Source organism: Bos indicus, chromosome 19, assembly GCF_029378745.1.
Source record: "Bos indicus isolate NIAB-ARS_2022 breed Sahiwal x Tharparkar chromosome 19, NIAB-ARS_B.indTharparkar_mat_pri_1.0, whole genome shotgun sequence".
Lineage (NCBI taxonomy): Eukaryota > Metazoa > Chordata > Mammalia > Artiodactyla > Bovidae > Bos > Bos indicus.
Genome location: NC_091778.1, coordinates 23,886,800 through 23,906,951, shown reverse-complemented (window position 1 = coordinate 23,906,951; position 20,152 = coordinate 23,886,800). Strand labels below are relative to the sequence as shown.

The 20,152-nt window shown below is 53.6% G+C and overlaps 1 protein-coding gene across 5 annotated transcripts; it reads left to right on the top strand.

Annotated features, from left to right (window-relative positions):
- Nucleotides 1–269: 269 nt before the first annotated feature.
- On the top strand, nt 270–19,388 carry INPP5K (inositol polyphosphate-5-phosphatase K). Of its 5 annotated transcripts, none has more exons than XM_019981933.2 (12): nt 272–645; nt 2,366–2,473; nt 2,797–2,905; nt 6,204–6,320; nt 6,696–6,838; nt 7,445–7,556; nt 8,204–8,313; nt 15,851–16,034; nt 16,930–17,067; nt 17,303–17,386; nt 17,553–17,657; nt 18,079–19,388. In XM_019981933.2, exons 1-12 carry the CDS (start codon nt 599–601, stop codon nt 18,136–18,138), a joined length of 1,317 nt encoding a protein of 438 aa, XP_019837492.2. In that variant the 5' UTR covers nt 272–598; the 3' UTR covers nt 18,139–19,388. The 5 variants fall into 5 exon arrangements, with proteins under 5 accessions (XP_070628919.1, XP_019837492.2, XP_070628917.1 ...); XM_019981931.2 differs by having other exon boundaries at nt 274–645; nt 6,663–6,838; XM_070772816.1 differs by lacking the exon at nt 17,303–17,386 and having other exon boundaries at nt 6,663–6,838.
- Nucleotides 19,389–20,152: the final 764 nt, after the last annotated feature.

Genomic DNA, 20,152 nt, shown 5'->3' with positions numbered 1-20,152 from the left:
GTGGCCTAGAGGAGGGAGGTTACCTGTAGCTGGGGGGCAAGAGTGGATTACAGGCCGTACAGTGGCTGGCTGCGTCCCATCCGGATCGCTCTCTGCCCCTCCGGGCGTTGGGAACCTGTAGAAATAGGTGCCCTAGGACCCAGACACCCGACTCGCCGATAGTGAAAAAGGACGCGCTGGGGAGGGCGTGGCGTCGACTTCCGCCGGAGGACAGCCCCTCCCGGCCAGCCTCGCGCGGGGCAGCCTGGGAGCTTCGGGGGCGGAGTCTAGGCCGCCGCGCCCCGCGGGCCGGGCAGTGTTGCGTCGGGTTCTGCTGATACGGGGACACGCCTCTCTTACGTCCCCGGTCCCCTAGGCCCCTTTCCCTCCGCCTTTTCCCGTTTCCCGCTCCTTGGAGAGTCCTGCCTCTTCCTGCGGACCCGCCACCCAGAGTCCTCCGTGCGCGCCGGCCCCGCCTCTTACGGAAGCCTAGTCGGAGGGTCGGAATCCGGAAGAAAAACAATCGGGAGTGTGAGCGGACCAGCACCTGCTTCCCAGAGAGAGCCGATCGGGCCAGGACCGGCGAGGTTCAAGCCGGCCGGGCCACTGCGTGGGGACGATGGAGGCCATGAGCCCACGGACCGAGCCGAGATGCAGAACGCTCAGGTGAGGAAGGCGGCTGCCGGCTGCCCGGGGCGGGATCGCTACCTCCGACCCAATCAGTGCTGCGGGTCTGGGCCAGAACCGGACTGGGAGAGAAGGGGCCAGACCAATAGGTTGCTTCTAGTTCAGAGGCCTCTCACATTCTCCCAGGCCAGTATCTAAGAGGGCTATGTTGGGCTCAAACCCCGCGCCTCCTCCAAACTCAGGCCTCCAAGCTCTTTCCCACTTCGGCGCCCCTAGCAGGTGTCCCAGTTAGATTCTGGAGGAGGCAGCAGTGTTAGACTGTTTGAAGTTAAAGCTATAACAAAGCATTCTCTCCTTAGATCTAGAGTAGAAACCTTGTTCTTTAGATCAGCACATACATCATGGGATCTGCCTGATCCCGTTATGACCTCCTGAAGTCCACAATCAGATTTAGATAAGATCCTTTAGTGAAGTGATAAAAGCTTGGTCTCATGCTTGCTCATTAACAACGCTAATCACCAACTTAGTGCCAGTCACGATGCAAGGATTTGCTGCTAATCGTGGGACCTAACAGTGGGAACAAGAAATCCCTGCTCTGGAGGTCCTTAGGAAAACAAGGAGCCTTGGAGTAAAAGAGCTACCCTTTAATCCTCCGTTGGACAGCAGGGGGAGATCGTAAACAAACGAAGCGCAGAACCTCTGGCTGGGTGCCTGGGAAGGTGGTTTTCCTATTGTTTTGTTGATATTCAAAGGGAACGGCAGGAAGTTGCTTTAAACTGGCCAAGAATTTCTTCAGGTTGTGCTTTTTAGAATTTGAACGTCTAAGAATGGGGATCTGGTGGAGAAAAGACGTTTGGGAGAAATCCTGCCCTTTTCTTCTCGCCCCCATTTTAAATCTTCTGCTGTTACACATCCTCCTCCTAATGGTGTGCCTAGGACTTACCTGGGGCTTGCTGGCTCTTCTTGGTCTCTGTGGGGTTTTAGCCCCTGCCTTCTGTGTATGCGGCAGTCTGGGGGCTTCCCAGGAGCACTGCTATAACTGTTCAAATGAAGAGATTTTCAAGTCTCTCTTTCCCCTGAGCCTCTGAGGAAGCCAGTGTTATTGAGAGCTGCTGATTAGATCTGTTGTTTCCCTGGGGTTTATATGAAGCTGCGTTGGATGTTATCCAACTGATGGTTTTTCCCCAAATCGGGTAGACTCTTGAGAAAGATGTTGGGAAACCTGTTATTTAGAATCTTGTTAGCCTCTCTGAAATTCCCCTGTCTTGCTGTACTCAGGCCTCTCACAAGGTGAAAACTGAACCTCTAGGATCTTTCTGGTGGTCCTGGGACCCCATGGATTGAAGAGTGGGGGGTGGGAAGTTTCTGACCGAGCCACAGATGAAGGACTATTGGAATTAATAAAGTCCTCACTGTCCACCCCATTCACACCCCTTCCCTTGCCTGACTCCAAAACCTTCGGCACCGCTCGTTGGCAGCTCTGCTGGTGTCAGCAGCACAGGTGCCGCCAGCCGTGGGCAGCTGTATACCTGCACGGAGGAGCCGATCCAGGGTGGGCATTTCCTGCTTCAAGGGACAGAGGGCTTGAAGATGAAGGGCTTGTAGTTCAGTGCCCCAGTTCCTTCCAGTGGATGCAGAAAAACACACATTTCCCCATTCTGACTACAACAGATTATGGTCCAGCCCTTAGCAGGAGCAGCCCCCAGTCTATTACCTGGACGAGGTCTCATCCTCCTTCCTCCATGGCTTCCCTTCTCAGCATACATGTTGTGACGTGGAACGTGGCCTCTGCAGCACCCCCTCCAGACCTCAGTGATCTGCTTCAGCTAAACAACCTGGACCTGGACCTGGACATATATGTCATTGGGTAGGTGTCCACAGGACCTGTCACGCATGCCTATATCTGAGATCAGGATCAGGTAAGCCTGACCAGTCCCAAGTTGTCCCCACAGGGAACCACTATAACCTGTTCGCCCTCGCCCTGGAGTGTGAAAGCCAAGAACTTTCAGCCTGCATCAGAGCCAGGCCACATCTGTTGTCCTGGGTCAGCAGTGGCAAGGGGCTGGCGAGCAGTAGCCACAGGGGAGGCAGAACCCAGCGCTGGACAGTCGGCTGAGGACAGTGCTGGATGTTGGAGCAGAGGCAGGGCCCTACAGGCCAGGGGGCAGGCCTCTGATCTGGGATGGGCAGTTTGCAGGAACTGAACTGTGGGATCATGAGCCTCCTTTCCGACACTGCCTTTGAAGACCCATGGAGCAGTTACTTCATGGACGTGCTTTCCCCTCTGAGCTTCGTCAAGGTAACTTGCAAGTTCGTGGGCAATTGGGAAATGTGTCTCACCTCTTATTACTAATCCCTAGTCCTTTGTCTCCCAGTCCAGCTTTCATGCTGTTACCCTTTTATTTAAAGACCCAAACCCCAGTTGCACCTGGTTCCCTGGGGCTCCTGCCTGCCTTGTGTCTTTCTGAAGTAGCTGGGGCTGAGCTGGGACCCCAGGGGCTAGTTTAACACCTTGATATTTTTCAGGTTGGGAGAATTCCTTGGGGAGATGCAGCAGGGCTTAGTAACACCTGATTGCCTACCCCACCCCCAGCCTCCAGTCTCTACTCAAAGACCCAGCCTGAAATCTCAGAGTATAATAATAATTGCCACTGTCCATGGCTTGCTTATTGGTGGTGGTGTTTTATTGTTCACTCAGTCGTGTTTAACTCTTTGCAACCCTGTGTCCATTGAGTCGGTGATGCCATTAACCCATCTCATCCTGTCTTGCCCCCTTCTCTTCCCACTTTCAATCTTTCCCAGCATCAGGGTCTTTTCCAGTGAGTCAGCTCTTGGCATCAGGTGGCCAAAGTATTGATGCTTCAGCTTCAGCATCAGTCCTTTCAATAAATATTCAGAGTTGATTTCCTTTAGGATCAACTGGTTTGATCTCCTTGCTGTCCAAGGGACTCTCAAGAGTCTTCTCCAGAACCACAGTTTGAAAGCATCAGCATTATAAACAAACTCTTTATATACATTATTTAAAAATCTTAACTATTCTGAAATATAGGTGTTGTATGGATAAAACCAAGACTCAGAGATCATGACAGATTTGGATCCAGATCTTTCAAACTTCATAACCTGTGTCCTTAACTACTGTACTTTATTACTCTACTGGTGATCTCGAAGGTTGACAGGTATCCTATGACTCTCCTGCTGGTATCAGAGGGTGTCCTCTGATCTTAAGAGACATGCACCTCAAATCCTCAGAGACTCAGAGGTTAGAAGAGACACATGTGGAGGAGAAGGGTTCTCAGTCTATAAGGCCAGTATTCTTTGGGAAATCTTTTTTTTTCTTTGAGAAATGTTTAGACCATAGGAGAATCTGCAGGAATGCTCTAGATTGCTGAATCTTACTTGTCTGCCCTGCACAGCTAAGAGATGAAACACAGTCCCACTAAAAATACCTCCAAGAAGCATTGCTTCTCAGAAATACCAGAATTCCTTTTTTCCTTTCCCTGGGTGATTGGATTGCTTCAGAATTCACTCCGTTACCCTAATCTGCCCAGAGGTGCTGAGGCAAGAGCTGTGAGTCCTCTGGAGGCGGGCAGAGCCAGGAGGTCACATCAGATGTGATCCTGCTGCTGAGGCTAAAAGATGCCAGTCCCCAAGCCCTTGGCTCCCTCCAGATTGAACTAGGGCCTCTTCCTGCAGACTTGGAGCTGGCCCCTCTCAGAGGGCAAAATCACTTGTCTCTTACCACCCACTCCCTTCCCAAGACTGGAGGCCTCCTTGTACCTCGGCTCACTGGCAAGGGATTGGTGGGATGGACTTGAGCCAAGGAAATTAGCTCATCCTGTGGCATGGACACAGCTCACTCTCTCCATGCGGCCTACCGAGGCTGGGAGACCAGCCTGAGGGCCTGGCAGGCACCCACAGCAAATACCCCTCCTTTGCACGGCCGAGAGTAGAGAGTAGAGGTGAAGGGCGAGCCCTGCCTGCAGCCTGTTCCTGGGGCCGGAAGTTGCTGGCCACAGGTTGAGAAGCCTGGGGCTGATCCCCTTTGCGGGCTCCTAGGCTCCCAGCCTCCCTCCTTCTAGTCCCTTCCTTAGCTCCTCCTCCTTCGTTTCCTCCAACTAAAACTTCCCCTAGGAGTCTCCTGCCTTTCCCCATAGCCCCACCCTTTCTCCCAATCTGAAGTTTTCCTGCCCCACCCCCACCTCCATCCTCCCTGCCCCACCCCCACTTCCCTCCTCTTTCAGAGTGGGCTCTAGCCTGTGGGGCGGGGCTCAGTGGCCCAGACCTGCTCTGTGGGATCAGATTAATCTTGAAACTCTTCCCAAATCTTTCTCAGTTCCCTGGGAGTCAGCCCCCACCACCCCCAGGAGCCAGCCCTTCCCCACTCCCATTGTCCTATTTGCTTTCGAAGGGGAGAGACCAAGATAGGGGTGGAAAGTGAAGTCGGGGACACATTTGTAGCAACCTGTGCCCAGCTCTGGGTGCTCACGCCTCCCTCCCTCCGTCTTGTGTTCAGGGTTCCCCCTCCCTTGACTCTTCCACCATCCCAAAGCTCCTGGCCTGTGGGATCAAGTTTCATAATTCCTGGAAGGCCCCAGTACATGCTCCCCACCCGGGGATTTCCTCCTTGGCCTCTGCACCTCATGCTCCGGAAATAGCTACTCGGGTGGTGGGTGTAGACAGCCTGAAGCTGTGAGAGGGTCACAGGCCCATTCCCACCCCACCTCCACGGCCGCTGAGCGAGGGGATTCTGGCAGTCCTGGGCCTTTGACATTGCTATTCAAAGTGGTCCTGCTGGTTCCTTAGTCTCCTTGAGCCTCAGTCCTTCTTCAGAACAGGGACCCTTCTTTCAAAAGTTGGCCAGAATTAGCTGTTTCCCCCAACCTGCGACTCGTCCTCTGTGCTCACTCTCATCCCCTCTGCGTGGCATTCACGGACACCAGCTGCCCATAGTCTGTATTATTTTTCAGTAGCGTTTTCTTAGTTGTTTTTCCCTGAGCTATAATGTATGGAGAAATGAAGTGTAGAGTCTGGTGGATTTTTATTCGTATATGTAGCCACGCTGCCACCCATCAAATCAAGATACAGAGTATTTCCCGCTCTCTCATGCTCATGTCCCTTCTCTGCATTTACTTTCAAGAATCCTTAAAGTAAAAATTAATATCAAGAACTACCAGTTAATCCAGCATCTTTAAGATAGATTCCTGCTTTATCGATGAGAAAATAGACTTGTCCGGCATCAAATACTAACAGCCTGAGCTGGTTTCTGAACGTAGATCTGGCCCTTAGCCATTTTCCCATAAAGCATCTCAGAAGTTCTTTGAGCCCCTCCATGCACGGTACCCGTGGGAGCTCAGGAGGGCACTAGGGAGAAGGGCACCATACGTGGGCTGGAGCGGAAGAGTCAGTGCCCTCCTGTTGGTGGGATGTCTCCACCCGCTGCAGAGCCCCCAGATTGCCTCATTTGGCAGCTGAGACTCCATCGGCACTGAGATGCCGTAGACCCCTGGGGCAGGACATCCATGTGGCTCAGGGCTCTCAAGGGCTCCCGGCACAGGCCCTAGAGGGACATGAATGACTGTCACCCTTCTGTCCCGCAGGTCTCCAGTGTCCGCATGCAAGGGCTCCTCTTACTGATCTTTGCCAAGTACCAGCATTTGCCCTTTATCCAGGTCCTGTCTACTAAATCCACCCCCACCGGCCTCTTCGGGTACTGGGTAAGGACTGAGCTGTTTTCTGAGTCAGGAGCTGGGGGCCTTCTCTCACTGGATGGGGTAGGGCTGAGGGCTTTAGAGCTGGGCAACTGAAAAAGGGAATGAATGAATTGAAAAGAGGGGGTGAAATGAATCTTGGCACTCTGTCCAGGCCAGTGCCCCGCATAGCTGCCTTCCCTCCTCTGGGGGGCCTAGTGTCCCTGGGACGGCAGGTAGGTGAGCTGGGCTCTGCGGAGGTGAGTGTCTGCTGACCCTGGGAGATCCCACAGGAACTGAGACCATCTGCCCTCAGGCCCCAGATGGGAAAACAGAGGTGTGTCCCCCCCCTTCCTGCCCACCTACCAGGGGAACAAAGGGGGTGTCAACATCTTTCTGAAGCTTTACGGCTACTATGTCAGCATCATCAACTGCCACCTGCCCCCCCACATGGCCAACAATGACCAGCGGCTGGAGCACTTTGACCGGATCTTGGAGATGCAGAATTTTGAGGCACAGGATACCCCCAACATCCTGGACCACGAGTGAGCGTGCTGCTGTGAACTGTGCCCGACCGTCTCCCCCAGGCCAGCCCCGCAAGCCTGCTTTGCCCGGTCACTGCTCCCCCACCAGAGGCAGTCTGCCCCCATCTCCCGCCCTCTCTCAGCCTCTTGCCTGATGCCTTGTCTCCTCTCCAGCTCTGCCTGCCTGGGGTCTGGGACCCCTTCCCTTTCCCTGGCCCCTCTGTCCTGCCTAGAAATTCTGGATGCTTCCAAACATCCCAGGTCAAGAACCTTGTGGTTCCTGAGGTCCCCAGGAAGGGCTGGTTCTCAGGTGTGCCCTCTGGGGCACCTGGTGCCGGGTACCCGGCTGGGGAACGGAGGGAGGGCTAGAGCCTGCTCCATGTTTGCCACTTGCCCCTCAGTGCTGGTCCTTTTGGCTCAAATGGCCGGTGGGGCCAGGAGAACAGGCCCGTTGGGGCCCGCCCTTGTCTTTACCTGATCCTCTCTCAGCCTCTGGCTTTTCACCCGCCCCCCGAGCCTTCTGCCCCCTGGCAGCCCTGCAGTGAGCGGTCAGAGCCCCTGTGGTCTCCTGCCTGCTCTGACCCCATCACAGACCTTCAGGCTGCCTGTCTTCCTTTCTTTCTGAAGCCTCATTCTCTGGTTTGGAGACATGAACTTTCGGATTGAGGACTTCGGGTTGCACTTTGTTCGAGAATCCATAAAAAATCAGCGCTACAGTGACCTGTGGGAGAAGGATCAGGTATCTGAGAGGGGGGATCTGAGCCCAAGAGAGGAGAGTTCTGAGCCCAAGGCCAGGGAGATCAACAGGAGGTGTGGGGAGGTTCCCTAGCGCCCGTTCTCTTTTCCCAAGCCTTCAAAAGTCCCTGACCCCAGGCAGGGCAGAGTCTAATAGGCCTTGGCTGCTGGGAGTGGGGCAGTCAGGCTTATCTGGCCAGCCTGGTCTCCACCTGGAGGCGCTCCAGCACCAGGTGTGTGTGAGGTCAGGGAGCGAGCAGGGCTTTGGCCTGCTGGCCCTGCACCAGCCCTCAATGTCCCTGTTGTCTTTCCCACTCCCAACCTGACTTGCCTCCTGGAGGATGAGATACCACCCATTGGGATACCCTGCCTACCCCAGCCTCCCCTCTGATACACTTCTGCTAGTGGCTCCTAGGGAAATAGAATTCAGAGCCTGGTCCCTGTGGTTCAAGGACTGGGAAGTGGCAGGCGGCTCTCTGCCCTGGGACTATGGGGTGGGCGTGAGGGGGTGATGTTTGCGTTTGCATTCAACTGCTGTCCTGGGGGTGGGGTACAGGGCTGGGGCAGTGAGGAGCAGTCTGACTGGGAGGGCACCGCCAGGTTTGAGTCTTGCCCCACTGCGATGGCAAGTGCCAATCCCTTTTCCTCCAGCTCAGCATCGCCAAGAGACACGACCCACTGCTGCGGGAATTCCAGGAAGGCTCCCTGCTCTTCCCACCCACCTACAAGTTTGATAAGAACTCCAACAACTATGACACCAGGTGAGGGGGCCCCGCTGGGAGAGGATGTGCCTGTCGCAGATCTGGGCCTGGGAAGTCAGACCGTGCTGGCCCTTGTGATCAAGGGAGCCACCTTCAGTTAGAAGTGTTGGGGGAGCAGGACTAGATCCAGCCATCACTCCTCAGGAGTGGTGCCTCTGCACCCCTGATGATATGCTGATTATGGGAGCTGTCCCAGGAGGGAGCAGGAAGGGGAGCTGGGGCCGGGGCAGGTAGAGCCAAAGGGGAGGGAAGACGGCTGATTGCTGACTGCAGGACAAGGGAGATCGGGGAGGGACTATACTTCAGCATCCTTTAGACTCCTGCCCTGCTGCCCCCTCAGGGCTTTCTGGTCCTGCCCAGATGATGGTGGGGACAGAAAGCTTGGCTCAGCCAGTCACTGGTGTTAAGTAATCCTGCCCTGGCTGTGAGTGGGTTGAGTACTAGTTAAGGAATATGAGTGGGAGTTGTCAGTGGGGCAGTTAATGGGGAACAATGCAGAGATAGTGCACCTGGTTAGAAATCAGAAGCACAGTTTGTGCTTTATCGGCAGCATGACCTTGGTCATAGTATTTAAGCCTCAATTTTTCCGTCTATAAAATGGGGATGGTAACAGTGCCTGTTTCATGGGACTGAGGATTCATTGAGACCACCAAAGGACTTCCATGGTGGTCCAGTAGCTAAGACTCCCAGCTCCCAAAGCAGGGGGCCCTGTTTCGATCCCTGGTTAGATCCCACATGCTGCAACTAAGACCCAGGGAAGCCAAGTAAATAAATATTTAAAAAGAAATAAATAAGACCTGGCATGTTGGCCTAGTGCCTGGCACCCAGTAGGCACCATGATAACTGCTGTTGTTGTTTTTAGATTCTGATCTTCAGGTCGGAGTTTTACTGAAAGCCTTTCTAAAGAACTGAGAAAGGGATAGGTAACCACCAAAACCTTAGACTTAGGCAGTGGGGCAAAAGTAGCTCAAGCCCAAAGCCCCTGACCTGATTTAGGGCAGGGACCCTCATCTCTTTGAAGAAGACTAACCCCCTACACGTTATGGGGCTCTTTGTATTCCCCTAGCAGAATTGTCTTCTGAGGGAGATAGGAGGTGCCCCCAGGGCAGCCCAGGCCTCTCGGATTTAGGCGGTGAGTAGGTCTGTCCACAGCCAGGCCAGGATGAGAGGGGGCCCTGCTGGCCCAGGGCCGGAAGCCGTGTGGCTCTCCCGTCAAGTGAAGGGGAGAGCGTGAGCCATTTGAGGCGTGTGGAGCAAGACAGAGTGGGGTCACAGTCAGGGGCAGTGCACACAAGAGGAGGCCACAGACACTGGAACTGAGGGCCAGCCTGGGCTGCAGCACAAGCCAGAAAGTAGGGAAGAGGGCAGGCTTCCGCTGGCCCACGGGCCCAGGTCCGCAACTGTCCATCTCCCCTGCCATCCATTGGAAATGAGGATCGTCATGGAGATTGTCAGGCCTCTGTGGGACAAGCCGGGATCCTCTACCAGTTGACACTTGCCCACAGGAAGAGAATGGCTCACAGGCCGTGTAGCCAAGCATCACCCTGCTCACTCCCCTGGGTATGGGAGGGAAGCCCGCAGGAGACTGGAAGTCATGCAGGCGGTGTAGAGGGGCTCAGAGATGTTCACGGCCTTCCCCAGGTGGCTGTGCTCGTGATAGTGGAGCCGGGGCTAGACCTCTCCAGACTGTGTTGCCCACGATGCTTTCCTCTAGCCTGCAGTGCCTCCAAGTTCACAGACAGTCTTTTTTTTTTTTTTTTTTTTTATGAATTGTATTTATTTTTAATGTGTATCTATTTTTTGGCTGTGCCATACAGTACATGTGGGATCTTGGTTTCCCAACCAGGGATCCAACCCACACCCCCTGCATTGGAAGCGTGGAGTCCTAACCATTGGACCACCAGGGAAGTCCCCACACAGCCAGTCTTGCCAGCTAGCAGCAGAAAGGAGCCCAGGGCTGGGATAGCAAAAAGCTTGCCAAGGAGAAGGCAGATGTTATTTCTACGTGATAGATAAAATCCACACGGTGACTGACATCGCTGAGTGCTGACCACGGGCCAGGCATTGGGCACAGCGCTTTGCCTGCATCACTTCACTTAATTCCTACTGTATCTTCATTAGGTAGACACTGTTGATACTGACTTCTTACAAATAAGGAAGATTTGTACAAATCGTACAAATAGACCTTCTGTATCTCAGAAGGTCTAAGTAAGGTAGTAACAGAATAAGTGATGAGCAAAAATTTGAACTGAGGTCTGTGTGAATCCAGACTCATGCTTCCCCTTGCCTGGAGCCCAGGAAATGAAGGAATGTCTGGACAGGAACAACGGCATTACAGGGGGACATCACAACTGAAATATCCCCAGCTGGGAGTGCCTGCGGTTGGCAGGAGCCCCATGTAGGGAAGAGAAACGTTGCTGTGTGATCAGCCTGTTATTCATCCTTGAAAACCAGGTTGAGGCATCATCTCTGCTGGAAAATCTTCCTTGACCCTTGCCAGTTTCGCCGGGAGTTCTCTCCTGCTGCTGTGCTGCCTGCAAGCCTTGCACATCGTGCGTTCAGTGTGTCTGTTAAGACATGGCGTGCCTTTTTTGCTGTGCTATGAATGCCCGGAGCACAGAGGCTGGGTCTGATTTACGACCGTCCCTGGTTATATAGCACAGCGTGCCTGCCATGTGTTTGAACTGAGAGCCTGAGAGAACAAAAGGAAAAGATAAGATATTTAAGGAGCAGCCAGTCTAGTAGAGGGACCCACCCAGAGCGAGAGAGCCAAAAAATACTCTCAAGTCCAGGAGCTGGCCAATAGAAGGTTCCAGAACTCTGTGTGGAAGTGGTAAAAGACAGCAAAGTGAACGGTAAGGAGGCGGACAGCTGAAGCCATGAGGAGTCAATGAGAACTGTCAGCGAGGCAGCAGGTTTCACAGAAAGGACAGGCATTCTCAGCAGCAGCGCTGATGAGAGGCACTTTGAGTGGGGCTGCCCCACTGTACAGAGGGACTGAGCTGTATGCAGGGCATGGTTCGCAGCTTTACCCAGCCTCGGCAACGCACCCGAGCCAAGATGTAATGAGAAACGAGGTCGGCTCCGTTACAGGGGAGGGTGAAGGGGCTGAGGGCAGCAAATCCTATTAAAGTCAGGGATTGTAGTAGGGTTTTGTTACAGTCGACAGGAACCTAGTTCACCTCCCCGCTCGGCAGTGAGCAGAGCATGTTACGATCAATCTAGGCAAGACTCAAGTCCTGAGTTCAGTGGGACACTTAGAAACCACCTATAGGGAGCCAAGAGGAAAATGCTCTCAGACCCCAAAATGGAACACATCACTCCTTTGGGGCCAGTAAATTGGCTCAAGTTTTCTAGGCTCTTAAGCCTGGAGAATCTTGCAGAGCTACTGGGTCTTAATTTTTAGAAAGTAAAGACATATCACAGGCATGCCTGGGAGATATTGTGGAATTGGTTCCAGACCACCACAGTAAGGCAAATATCACAATAGAGTCACTCAGACTTTTTGGTTTCCTGGTGCACAGAAAAGTTAGGTTTATACTGTTCTGTAGTCTATTGAGTGTACAATAACATATCTAAAATAATGTACATACCTTAGTTTTAAAATACTTCATTAGTAAAAAATGCTAACCAGTCTCGGAGCCTTTGGCAAGTCCTCCCTTTCTGTGATAGTAGCATCAAAGGTCACAGATCACCTAACAGTTATAACCGTAAGAGAGCTTGAACTATTATAAGAACTACCAAAATGTGACTCAGAGACACAAAGGGAACGAATGCTATTTGAAAAATGGTTCCAAGTAGTCTTGCTCAATGCAGGTTTGCCACAAACGTTCAATTTGTAAAAATCGCAATCTCAGCCAAGTATTAATAAGAAAGCACAGTAACCCGGGGTGTGCCTGTTGTCTCCAGAAACAGTTCTTGGGGGCTTCCCTGGTGGCTCAGTAGTAAAGAATCCACCTGCTAATGCAGGAGACATGGGTTTGAACCGTGATGCAGGAAGATCCCTCATGCTGCAGAGCAATTAAGCCCGTGTATCTCAGCTATTGAGCCTGTGCTCTAGAGCCCGAGAGCCACAACCACTGAGCCACAACTACCAAAGCCCTCGCCCCCTCGAGTCTACGCTCCACAACGAGAAAAGCCACCACAATGAGAAGCTCGAACCACAACTAGAGAAAAGGCCGAGCGGCAACCAAGAGTCAGCACAGCCGGGAATAAATAAATGAAAAGTATTTTAAAAAAGTTCTTGTTCTCAGTCATGACCATTCAGCCAAAAAAAGCATTAGTGAGGCCCCACTCTGGTTACACGCTGGGGATCGGCCACGGAGGGACAGACTGGGAGGACATGGGTGCGGTGAAGGAGAGCTAACTCCTGGCCAGCACCGTGAGGGCACCCAGCTCCCCTGCACTCGCTGACCTCCCTCAGCGTCAGTGTCCTGGAGAAGAAGGGAGATGTGACCCATGGCGCCCTCCCAGGGTTAGGAAGATTAGAACAGTCTGAGGTGCCTGCCACAGCCACGTGATGCATGGAGCGGCCGCGTGTTTAGCTGTTACAGGAATGGAGAACTGGGGGAATATATTTAGTTTGTACATATTTATTCTGCTTATTTGTTCCTTTGTCTTTTGTTTGTTAAACGAGCTCCTCAAGAAGTTTGGCAATCCCATTTATCAGATCCTCCCCAGTCTCCTGTCTTATAATAAGGGCTCAGTAAAGGTGATTGAGGGCTTCCCTGGTGGCCCAGTGGTAAAGAATCGCCTACAATGCAGGAGATGTGGATTTAACCGTTGCATTGGGAAGATCCCCTGGAGGAGGAAATGGCAACCCACTCCAGTATTCTTGCCAGGGAAATCCCTTGGACAGAAGGAGCCTGGCGGGCTACAGTCTGTGGGGATCGAAAAAGAATTGGACATGACTTAGCGACTGAACAGCAACAAAGGTCTTCAAAAGAATGGACAGTACAGGTGCCCAGTGATGAGTGTGGGCCAGGCCATGGAAAAGGAAGAAAGGGAGACAGACGGAGGTCCTGCGGGGGAAGGAGAGTGGGGCTGTGGTCAGGACTTGGGGAGGATTCTGACGGGACTGCATGTATGGGCTGCTGACCATAATAGGGAAGTGGGGGCAGGAGGATGCTTTGAAAGGGAGAGTGGTGCATTCATGCAGTTCACTACCAAGTCTCAAGAATTGCTAGGCACTGAATGTCCAAGGTTGCATTAGAGATTTTGTGTCTGTAGTTTCTGGGATGGAATTACCACATTCCAACATCCCACGAACACTCTTCAGAAGCATGAAAGGTCAAAACACGCCAGGAGCACAGAGAGGAAGAGATGTGGCCACTTAACCACTTCTGGAACGGTCCCTCGATAAGGTTTTTGAAGTAAGTACTGTTATCACCTCATCTTAGAGTTGAAGAAACTGAGGTTTGGAGTGATGATGTCACTTGCCAAGGGCAGAACTTTGTTTTTTTAAACTAGATCACTGATTTGTTTTAAAAGTATGCAACTCAGAAATAGGCAGATGGAAGAGATGTGTCAGACAAGGTGTGGGAAGGGGAACAGAGCTTCAATACCCTCTCCAAGCGCACCACTCCCCAAATTCACCAACCCAGAACTCTTCATTAACAGGACAGAACTTTTCACCAACTGGTCTCCGATTTTAGAGCCAAAGTTCACCTCCAGGGCACCACCGTTCTGCCACTATTGCTAGAGAGCCATTTTGCTATTGAAGTGATGAAAGTGTGGCAGGAATGTTTGTTTAAAATAGTAAGTGAATAAAGCAGAAGACAAAAATAGCCTTTCAAGCTATAAGCATGTGAAGTCGTGTATGTTAAAATTGACTGGGCATTTTTGAGGAAGGAGAGTGAGCTTGGGTTTTTTTTTTTTTTTTTTTTAGTTATTTGTATTTCACAAGCACTTTTTTTTTCTTTTTCATGAGCACTTGTTGATGGGTTCGATCCCTAGATTGGGAAGATCCCCTGGAGAAGGGAATGGCAACCCACTCCAGTATTCTTGCCTGGAGGTAGTCCATGGACAGAGGAGCCTGATGGGCTACAGTCCATGCGGTCACAAAGAGCTGGACACAAGTGAGGAACTAACTGCTATACTGTTGAGTACTTGCTGCATACCAGGCTCTGTGCTAGTGCCAAGGGGACACAGGAGACACCAAGAGCCCCTTCCTTGCCTTCTGAGCTCACGCTGACTGATAGGCTGAGTGGGGAGCAGTAAACCACGATAGAGTGTAGCAGTAGACGTGCTCTGGAAGCAGAGAGGTCAGGGGTGGCTTTATGACAACGACCGCACTGAACTGGGCCTCCCCCTGCGACAAAGGGAGTGCCAGGCAGCAAAGCTGCAAGAACAGAGGCCCAGAGGCTTGAGAGGGTCACCAGGGCCAGGTGGGTCTGGGGCGGAGGTGGGTGATATGGTACAATAAGGGGCGTCAGAATCCTGGGCACCTTGAAAGTCACATTTGGAGACCTGAACTTTATCCTGGAGGCAGTGAAGACTCCTTAAAAGGTTTTTGCTGGATTTGTTTTAAAAAATATACATTTATTTATTTGACTGCACCAGATCTTAGTTGCAGCGTGTGGAATCTAGTTCCCTGACCAGGGATGGAACCCAAGCCCCGGAATTGGGAGCACAGAGTCTTAGCCACTGGACCACCAGGGAAGTCCGTCCTTAAAAGTTTTAAAGCGGTGAATCATCTGACCAGGCCGTATGGTGTCTCTCATGCCCGTTGGGGAAGCTGGGAGTACAGAAAGGGAATGGCAGGTCCTCAGTTGACTCTTGAGAAGAAAGCCTCATAAGAGCCAGTGTTCGTGGGCAGCTTGCATTGTAGGAAGCACGGCGCTATCTGCTCTTTGTGTTTTATCTCATTTAACCATCTCAGTAGCCCTGAGATGTAACTACTGTTATCTCCATTCTACTGATGAAGAGCTGAGGCCCAAGAGGGGTTAGCCTGGCAACGACGGGCATGTGCCCTGTGGTCATGCTGGCTGGCCCAGAGTCCTGGCTTCACCATGCCATGGCTGGGCAATTTTGGGAAAGTCCCAACCCCTCTAAGACCCATTTTCTCCACCTGTGAAGAAGGGATAAATGGTCCTGGTCGAAAGCACGTGGGGAGATTCCCTAAATACTTCCCTTGCCTTTCCCACGATCAATCTGTAGTTGCAGGGACGGAGAGGGAGCCAAGTTCCAGCTCAGCTCTAACCCTGCATTCCAAACCTCAGCCTCTTTGATCTGCAGCTGCTTTTGTTCAAGAAGTAAGAAAGGTTTTAGACAGAGTGTTTCTGAGTCACCATTTGATTCATAAAAACGTAGACGAGACCGAGGGTCCTTGGCTGAGTCTGACACAGACCCATGTACTGTTGTTGCTTCCACGGGGTACGCTCCTGCCCACTACCAGGCTGGGCTCCAGCTCTGTCCTGGGGCATCTCATGGTGGCTAACAGGCCCTGGCATTAGGGGCTCTAAGGGAGCTTGTGGGGGTCCCTTCCTGCTGGCCTGCTGAGCCTTCTCTCTCCTTCTTCCTCTCCCCCCACCCCCAGTGAGAAAAAGCGCAAGCCTGCCTGGACCGATCGCATCCTTTGGAGGCTGAAGCGGCAGTCCCAGACCGACTTCCAGACCCCCGAGCTCTCAGCCCCCTTTGCCCTGTTCCTGAGGAGCTACGTCAGCCACATGGTGTACACCATCAGTGACCATAAGCCCGTCACCTGCACCTTTGACTTGGAGGTAAATCTCCAGGCTGCCTGGCACTTGGCAGAGCCGCAGCTGTGCCAGGCCACATCCCAGACCCACCTGCCCTGGGTTCAGAGCTCAGCAGGCCCCCCAGGGAGGCCTGTAGGAGGACACGATTGCCTTTCCTCCCAGGTCAGGTGTCCCCCTGTTCTTTTTTTTTTTTTTTCCCCCTGTTCTTAGGAGCCGTGGCTGGCTCTGTCTGTCAAAAACATGTTGGAACCCTTTGTCAGTAGGTTTCCCTTACCTCTTGGAACTGTCCCCGGGGACTCCTGAGTTCTATTATGCTTATTACCTACCATGTGAGGTAGGACTGCCTTTCATTTGTCCTAAACCTGTCTGGCTCGTGTTGCAGAGGGAGCCCCCTCCCCCTGTATCTTGCCGTCTAGTGACCGAGGCGGTGCGGTCCCCTTTGAGCCACCGGCTGCCCTCATCTTGTGTGTCTTTATATCCTTGTGTCCCTCCACATGCCTCCGGCTGTTCTCACCAGAGGCCCCCAAATTGAATTTGGGCCTTTGGGTCAGAAACTGTGGAATCCTGAGAGCTATTCCCTGGCTGCTTTCTTCGTCCTGTCAGCAGCTCCCGCGGTCTCCCCCACCCCCACACTCCTCCCCAGTACGTGGCTCTCTGCCAGGTTACCCTCCCACCCGGCCCCCGGCCCATCCTCCCTGGCGGGGCCAGCCATCCCCCACCAGCCTTTGGCCCTTCTTTCCGGCCAGCCAGCCAAGGTCTGATACCCTCCGGGCAGCCTAGCGAGAGCTAACCCCACCCGCTGGCTGCCCCCCTACCCCCGCGGTGACCCTGACCTGTTGGAAGGGCACAGTCAGGACTCTCGTCCCAGGGAAGGGGATGCTGCTGTGGGACTTCAACCCCCTCTGACCCCTGTGTGTAGCTGAAGCCATTGGTGTCTGCTCCGCTGATCACCCTGCTGCCCAAGGGTCCATGCACCATGGAGAACGACCTGCTGATCAGCTACTGCCTGGCTGCAGACTTCCTCAGCAGCCCCTGGGACTGGATTGGCCTGTACAAGGTGACGGGGCCCATCGGCCGCACCCCCGTGGTTTATCCATTCTGAGGGCTCATGGGAGCTGGGCATAGAGACCACCCGGAGTCCTTGCCTACCGAGGGGCTGGCCGTGAAGGGGAGGAGGCAGATAATGCTATGATGCCAGCCTCAGAAATGAGACCATCCTCTCCTTAGGATTTTACATGGGTCCCGTGTCCTCCCAAACCACTGACCGCCCGCCCGATCCCCCCCTCCTACAGGTGGGGCTGCGCCACATTAATGACTATGTCTCCTATGTCTGGGTCAAGGACAACCAGGTCTCCTTCAGTGACAGGCTGAACCAGGTACCTTCCCCCTTACCTGAGACAGGTATTCCACCTCGCCAGCAGGGGGGCTTGCCTGAGCTCTCCTCTGCCCTCTGGAAGAGACAGAGAGGTGGATACCTAGTCACTGAGAGCTGGATGGGGCCTGAGGCCATAGAGCTGATCTGCATCTGTCTGTCCTTTCCAGGTGTACATTGACATCAGCGACATCCCTGAGACTGAGGATCAGTTTCTCCTTTTTTACTATAGCAACAACCTACATTCTGTGGTGGGGATAAGCAAACCCTTCAAGGTAACAGATACCGGTGGGTAACAGGAAGGGTGGGCTTCCCTGCTGACTCAGCAGCAAAGAATCCGCCTGCAATGCAGGAGACCTGGGTTTGACCCCTGGGTCAGGAAGATCCCATGGAGTAGGACACGGCAACCCATACCAGTGTTCTTGCATGGGAAATCCCATGGACAGAGGAGCCCGGCGGGCTACAGTCCACGGGGTCACAAAAGAATTGGACACAGCTTAGTGACTAAAGAGCAACAACACAAAAGGAAGGCTAGTCCAGGAGACTTGAGCCCATCGCTGGCTCCCTGAGGCCATGGGCCAAGGAGCCCCGCAAACCCTGCCACCACTGCATCCACTGGGGGGTGGGAGAGACGGAAGGCATGGACCAAAAACCTGCCCTTGCCCCTTCCACTCACCACCTGCTTTATCCCTGCAGATCCAGCCTTTCTCCTTCCTGGAGGAGGACCCACTGGATGAAGCCCAGCCACAGATCTGAGCCGGGCTAGAATGAATCCAGGGCAGAGGCCGGAGCTGGCAGCCAGCTCTGCCCACCACTGCCAGGAGCTGGGGGCCCAGCCCAGCCCCCAGAGGAGGCAGCGGCATCCTCCACCTCTTAGGGGGAGCCCTGGCCACCCTCTTCTGCTCTCTTCAGTCTAGATCTCTGGAATGGGCCCCTTAAATACAGGTTTTTTTGTTGCTGAGGTGTACGTGAAACCAGCTAGTTTGTCAACAGTGAAGATCTAGAGGCAGTCCCCTGGATGCGGGAAGGACCTTCCCTCCCGCATCTCATTTCTGAATTTTGCCCACACGCTTCCAGCCCCGCCCGGGCAGGCCTGCCAGGCACATGCCCCATCTGGCACAGGCCTGCATTCTTGTCACGCCACCCTGGGCCTTAGGCTGGGCGGAGGAGATGCTCCCATTCGTACAGGCTGCAGAGACTGGTTGGCACACAGAGCATGGGTCCCAGGAGTCTTGACATCTTGTTGCCTGTCCCCTTGAGGGGTGGGCAGAGGGTCTGAGATCCCTGCTTTCAGCAGAAGCCAGTGGCCAAGTAGGCAGGATAGAGGAGCCCTCCACCCAGGCTCTCCTGTAGTTGTTGCGGACAGGTTGAGGTATGTCCTGCCAACCGCACACACATACCCCCACCTCCACCCCCAGCTCAAGGAATCCAGCCCAGAAAGTTTCAGGGTCTGAGCAGAGGATTGCACCCACGTTGGCTTCTGCTCATAAGTCAGGCTTCATGCCCCCAACGTGCCCTCCTGAGAAGGGCTGGCAGTTGGTAGAGGAGCTTGGTCACAGACTTTCGCAGGGCAGTCCATGCCCAGTCCATCCCATCTGCCCCTATCCTCGCTTGCTGTCGCTGGCCAGAGATCTGCCCCCTCTGCCCTGGGACCTAGAAGTGGGGGCAGGCGGAGCCGGAATCAAGACATTCTGGAGAATTTGGCCTGGGGGTCTTCAGAGAGCATTCTCCAGGCGCTGTGTGGGTGCAGCCTGGCCCCACGCCCACCATCTCCCTTGAGTCAACAGTGGCTGAAACGGTCACCTTCCAGGAGAAGACACCTCAGGGAGCCTGCTCTGTGACCATCAGGCCCATCCTAGGACCTGAGACGGAGGGACACCAGTTGCTCTGTATCCTGACTCCACCCTGGGAGCCATCTGGAACTGTCCCTCTGGCCTCTAGTGGGCCATGGCCGGCTGTGTTCTGTGGCTGTTGCATTGGGGGTTAATTAGAAACAGTGGCTTTTACACCTGTGTGTGACTTTTTTGTGATGGTGGTGGGAACGTGCCCACGTTCATGGGCTCCTGCTTGACTCCAGGATGAGGGCCCTGTTGTCCAGACTAGAGTGTCTGATGATGGTGACAGATGTTGCCTGTGTTGAAATGGGAGAATGAGGTTCCAGGATGGTGGCCCTCTGGGTCCTGGGTCCCAGGGGGCTGTGCCTCCTTTGCTGTTGGGCACTTCGCTTACTCCTTCTAAGTAGGTAGAGTGGGCTGCTTGGGGCTGAACTCAGAAAAGGTGTCCACTCTGCTCTCACCAGTTAATCCCTCCTCACCTGGCACTCCTTCGTACCTTAGTACTTTTCTTTTTAATAATTTTATCTGTGTATTTGTTTTTGGCTGTGCTGGCTCTTCGTTGCTGCTTGGGCTTTCTCTAGCTGCAGTGAGGGGCGACTCTTCTTCGTTGTGTGCGGGCTTCTTGCGGTGCCTTCCTCACGGTGGAGCACAGGCTGTGGCGCGTGCGGGCTTCAGTAGCTGCTGCACTCCGGGCTCAGTAGTAGTGGTGCACGAAAGCTCTCCGAAAATGTTACCTCTCCCCAGATCCCTCTACCCCGAGGTCCCCATGGTAACTTCTCTGCCCACAACACACACACACCCGAGGAGCCCAACCCTGGAAGTCCCCTACGTCTCCTCACATGCACAAGCATCATGGGTGCTGCCACCCTTCCTCTGTAGCTGGGGGAAGCGAGAGCTCAGAGAAATGGCGTGATCCCCTGAACTGTGGTGTCATG

Excerpts from the sequence above, each read along its gene's own strand:
- INPP5K (XM_019981931.2), top strand. The coding sequence starts at position 599 with ATGGAGGCCATGAGCCCACGGACCGAGCCGAGATGCAGAACGCTCAG. Across the intron at positions 646-2,365 it reads CCGAGATGCAGAACGCTCAG|CATACATGTTGTGACGTGGA; the intron begins GTGAGGAAGGCG and ends TTCCCTTCTCAG. Across the intron at positions 2,474-2,796 it reads CTGGACATATATGTCATTGG|TTTGCAGGAACTGAACTGTG; the intron begins GTAGGTGTCCAC and ends TGGGATGGGCAG.